General features: G+C 32.4%; 1 protein-coding gene across 2 annotated transcripts in view; it reads left to right on the plus strand.

Moving 5' to 3' along the window:
- myh10 (myosin, heavy chain 10, non-muscle) overlaps positions 1 to 2,600 on the plus strand; it is a 63,999-nt gene extending 61,399 nt beyond the window's left edge. For both annotated transcript variants that reach the window (XM_051112687.1, XM_051112688.1), the window contains one exon: positions 661 to 2,600. In XM_051112687.1, the coding sequence (XP_050968644.1) occupies positions 661 to 796 (136 nt within the window). In that variant the 3' untranslated portion in view covers positions 797 to 2,600. The remainder of the gene's footprint in view (positions 1 to 660) is intronic.
- Positions 2,601 to 4,994: the final 2,394 nt, after the last annotated feature.

Here is a 4,994-nt window from a genome sequence, read left to right on the forward strand (position 1 = left end):
AAAAAACTAATAAAAATAACAAACACATTAAATTACTAAAACTGAAATAAATTAATGCAAAATATTTTTTTAAACTAAAAAATGATCACAAATGATCACAATCACAAAATTACTAAAACAGAAATCAAATTAAAGCCAAATATTTTTAAAACGAACAAAAATGACAAACGCACATAAGAAATCTGCTAAAACTGCAATAAAATAAATAACTGCTAAATAGAAATAATAAACTTAAAAATGACAAGCTCATCAAATTGCTATTGCTATATCAAATAAATGCTAAATATTTTTTTTTAAACAAAGATTACACAATCACAAAATTACTAAAATGGAAATAGTCAAAGCTAGATATTTTTTAAACAAAAAAAGACAAAATTACAATTTCTGAAAACTGAAATAAAATTTATTTTAAAACTAATAAAAATGAAAAAAGCACATTAGAAAATGGCTAAAACTGCAATAAAAAATAGATAAATAGAAATAAAAAAATTAAATGACAAGCTCATTAAATTACTAAAATGGAAGTAAATCTAAAGTGTATATAAAAATCAAAAGCTAATTTAAAATAATAAATACTTTAATAATAAATATTCTAAATAATAATAAAGTAACATTGTGTTGGGTAACACATTCTAACACCTCATTCACTCTCTCCTGCAGGCGAGGAGGTCCCGTCAGCTTCTCATCCAGCCGTTCTGGCCGCAGACAGCTGCAGATGGAAGGGGAATTTTCTGACGACGATGCAGACAGCAAGGCCAGCGACCTGAATGAGAACCCGCCTACTCCAGCGGAGTAGAGCACAGCGCCCCCCTGTGGCCATCCAGCCCCACTGCTTCCTCCTCTCCAGCACCTCATTCTTCTCCTTTAGCTATGTGGGGTCAGCGGTACAGAAAGAGGACCAGTGAGCGATGTAAACACAAAACTACACTAACACATCCACAGACACACACAACACACTCAGACATAAGCTACCCTCAAACCTCCATTTCTATCCCCTCCCTACCAAGGGAGCATCAACTCTGCCTTATTCTAAATACAAGATGCTTCAAGACCGAGCGTACACACGCCAATTAGTGTTTCCTGCAACTGTAGCCAATACCGCGCTCACGACAGAACACACTATAGAAGTGCATTTCTCGCTTCGTGTACACGAATATGCTCGTTCACAAGAGCGTGCGGTGAAAGCGTTCACTCCGATCTAGTTTAATGATGTAAAACCATCAGCTAGCTAAGCAAACGTGACGGAACGGATCCTAGTTGTACAGTACAGTTCACGGTCTGCAGATCTTGGGTCGATAGAGATGCATGTGCTGCTCGTTCGCTACACTAAAAGAAAAAAACGTTCTGTGGCACTGGACCGGATCTGAAACGGACCAGAAAAGGAAAAACTGTGAAAAAAGCTGCTCGCTTCAGCATCTCATTAACATTTAAACACGTTAAATAGTTAAAACACAAGAAATCCTGCGGGCGACTGCGTTAGGCGTTTATCTTCATTTAACTCGAAGCCTGTTTGGGAGATTTAGCGGTTTGTGTTTTAAGAATTTGGATGTAATCGCCTTTAACTGCACATCGTAAGAAAGCCATAAAAGGCCGCTTCAACTGGAAAGGAAATATGAAGTATTCTGAATGCAAATGCACATCAAGACTTTACATATGTAACCTCTTTAGGTTTTTTTTTTTTTTTTTTTTTTCTTCTCCCCCCATATGTGACAGTATGATGGTACTTCTCAAATCCAGCTGCTCTATTAGATACACTACAAGTGAAACAGCCACCAAAGGAAGTTTATTGGAACTTAAAATGAAGGAAGAAGTTCAAAACGGTCCAGACGTCAAGTTGAGATCGCTACGTCGGCGCTGAAAGCAACTGGAAATATTGAACCCGTTAATTCACAGGCACTTCATTGAATTTTCGTTAACTCGAGACTGGGAGTTTGGCGTGTGGACGGGATGCTTTGAACACTAGTAGTATTAAAGAGGATGAGCGGAAGGCGTACTAACCTGTTCCACTGTTAGCATTTAATGACGTGTTTCTTAAAGTGCCTTAGACACTAATTAGAAAACATCCATGAAAGTATGTCACGTATCAGTAATGAAGAAACGCTAACATGAAGGCAAAACTGGCTGAAGGCAATTGAAATAAAATGCTATGTAACCCTTTTTTGGTTGTTCTTTTGTATTTTACTCTGCTATGAATATCATATCCAGTATATAGGTCTCGTATCCCTTGTTATTCTCATGAAGATCTGAGGGAAATCAGTGTTAACGTTGGTTTGATATAAAGAAGCCTCTGCCTCAGGCGGCGAGGAGCAAGCGTGATTTCATTTGGTTTAAAGCTTTATCATCCATGATCTAGTTACTATTATTGCAGTTATCATTATTATTGCTATATTACCACTTCTATTATTGGACTGGCTGTTGACAACCAGGCGTTCAACTGCAAATGTCTCTCCTCTTGTTTTTCTCTTGTACACTGTAACTATTTCTAGATGACAGTGAGTTTTGTAAAGGAAAAAATAAAACATTCATTGTAGAAGAAGCATGCTTTCTCCTGTTTCTGGAGTTGCTCTTTATTTCTTATTGCAATAAAAAGGAGTGATGAGTGATGTTCATTATGGTGTAATATGTTAAATAGTGGTTGACTAAAATGCATTATTTTAATGCTTGGTATACACTTATAAAATATAGGAACTTATAACTTTGTGTGTAGACAGATAATTAGAGAGAGAGAGAGAGAGAATATATGAAGCTTATTTGCAAAAATGGGTAATTTTATTTATTTTTTTTGTATTTTTCTATAGCTTGCAATTATACATCTGTAGCTCTCGTTAACTCTAAACCCACACTAAATGTTCAATGTATTTGCATCTTTTCATGTACTATATAGCTATAACTATACTATATAAATATATATATTGTATGCAATATATTTATTTGCTGTATCTATATGCATGATTAATATTATGCGTATATATCTATATGCTACATATATTTCTAGCTATATGCACAATATTGTGTGTATATATATATATATATATATAGTATATATATATATGCAATATATTTATTTCTGTATACGATTAATATTGTGCATATATATATATATATATATATGCTATATATCTATATACGCTACATATGTACAAATAATATTTATATTCAATATATGTATATGCTGTCTATATGCATGATTAATATTGTGCATATATATTATTTGCTATATATTTGTATGCTATATTTATATTTATTTATATGCTATATCTGCATATGCACAGTATTTAATATTTGCAACATATGCTGTCTATATACATGTATATGCAATATATTTGCTATGTATTTCTATATGTAATATTAATGTGCTATATATATATATATCACTAGCTGTATATATGCACATTATATGTATATATATATAATGTATACGCAATATATTTATATCTATATGCATGATTAATACTGTCATATATATTTGTGAAATATATTTATAGACTATTTATATCTATAATTAATATTGTGCATATGTATTTATATGCAATATTTATGCTATAGCTCTATATGATTAATATTGTGCACATTTATAAGCAAAATATTTATATGCTATATCTGTATGCATGATATACATTAATATCATCTATATAGATATGCAACGTTATATATGTATATATGCACTATTAATATTGTGAATATAAATTTATAGGCAATATATTTGCTATGTATTTCTATATGTAATATTAATGTGCTATATATATATATCACTAGCTGTATATATGCACAATATTATGTGTATATATATATGCATGCAATATATTTATATCTATATTCATGATTAATATTGTCATATATTTGTGCAATATATTTATATACTATTTATATCTGTAATATTGTGCATATGTATTTATATGCAATATTTATGCTATATCTATCTCTATACGATTAATATTGTGCAGTTACATGCAAAATATTTATATGCTTATCTATATGCACGCTATATGCTAATATCTATATAGATGTGCAACGTTATATATGTACTATATATGTATATATACACTATTAATATTGTGCATATCAATTTATTTAAATTAATTTAAATGTTATGTGTAACCTGTGCTTAAAATTACACAAAAATTAATTTGTGCCATTCATTCATAACATCAAAATGGCTGATATATTGACCTTATATGATATATAATCACTGATGTATTGTTAAAGCCTTGTAAACAAATACAGTCCCTCAGTTATGCCAGTAATGTCACAACAACCATATCCGCCAATGTTTTTTATTGAATTAATTTTTAGAGCTTGTACTTGAAACAAAAATGACAGCATTTTAATTCCAGAATGAAGACAAAAATAATCTACCCAAATAAGAATTTTCAAGGTGAGCATCAGTTAAAATTACACCCACCCACTTCAGCATTTTAGAAAATAAAATAAAGCAATATATAAAATTCAATTTTTAAAAGTCAGTCCATCACAATATCCACAGAGACGACCAGAGACCACACATTTAGGATGTTACACTGAGCACACACACACGCGCACACACACACACACACACACCTGACCTGTTGCTTATCAACTCTGAGCGAACGCTGTCATCTTTGGTGCCATTTCTCATTTGAACACAGTCATAAGATGCAGGTGAGCAGTGCCAGACATTTTGAAATGAACAGGTGGCGGCACAGGATGAAATGGAACAGAGACATGGAAGGAAGAACTGAGAACGGTCCAGTGAGGTAACAGAGCAGAAGGGACGCGACAAACCCATCAAACGCACTCAGAAAACACACACACACACACACACACACGCAAACAACTAATGGCAAAAGTGGAGCTCTAAGCAATAGCTTACTTTGCATTGAAGCATTTACAGTCCTGCATAGTTATTCAAACTTACAAACTAAGGCGTTTTATTGACAGTCTTGGGAGTTCTTGTACTGATAGTAAGCAAAACTAAACTGAAAGTTCAAGTAGGCTATAATCTCATCATTTTCCTC

Source organism: Labeo rohita, chromosome 6, assembly GCF_022985175.1.
Source record: "Labeo rohita strain BAU-BD-2019 chromosome 6, IGBB_LRoh.1.0, whole genome shotgun sequence".
Classification (NCBI taxonomy): Eukaryota; Metazoa; Chordata; class Actinopteri; order Cypriniformes; family Cyprinidae; genus Labeo; species Labeo rohita.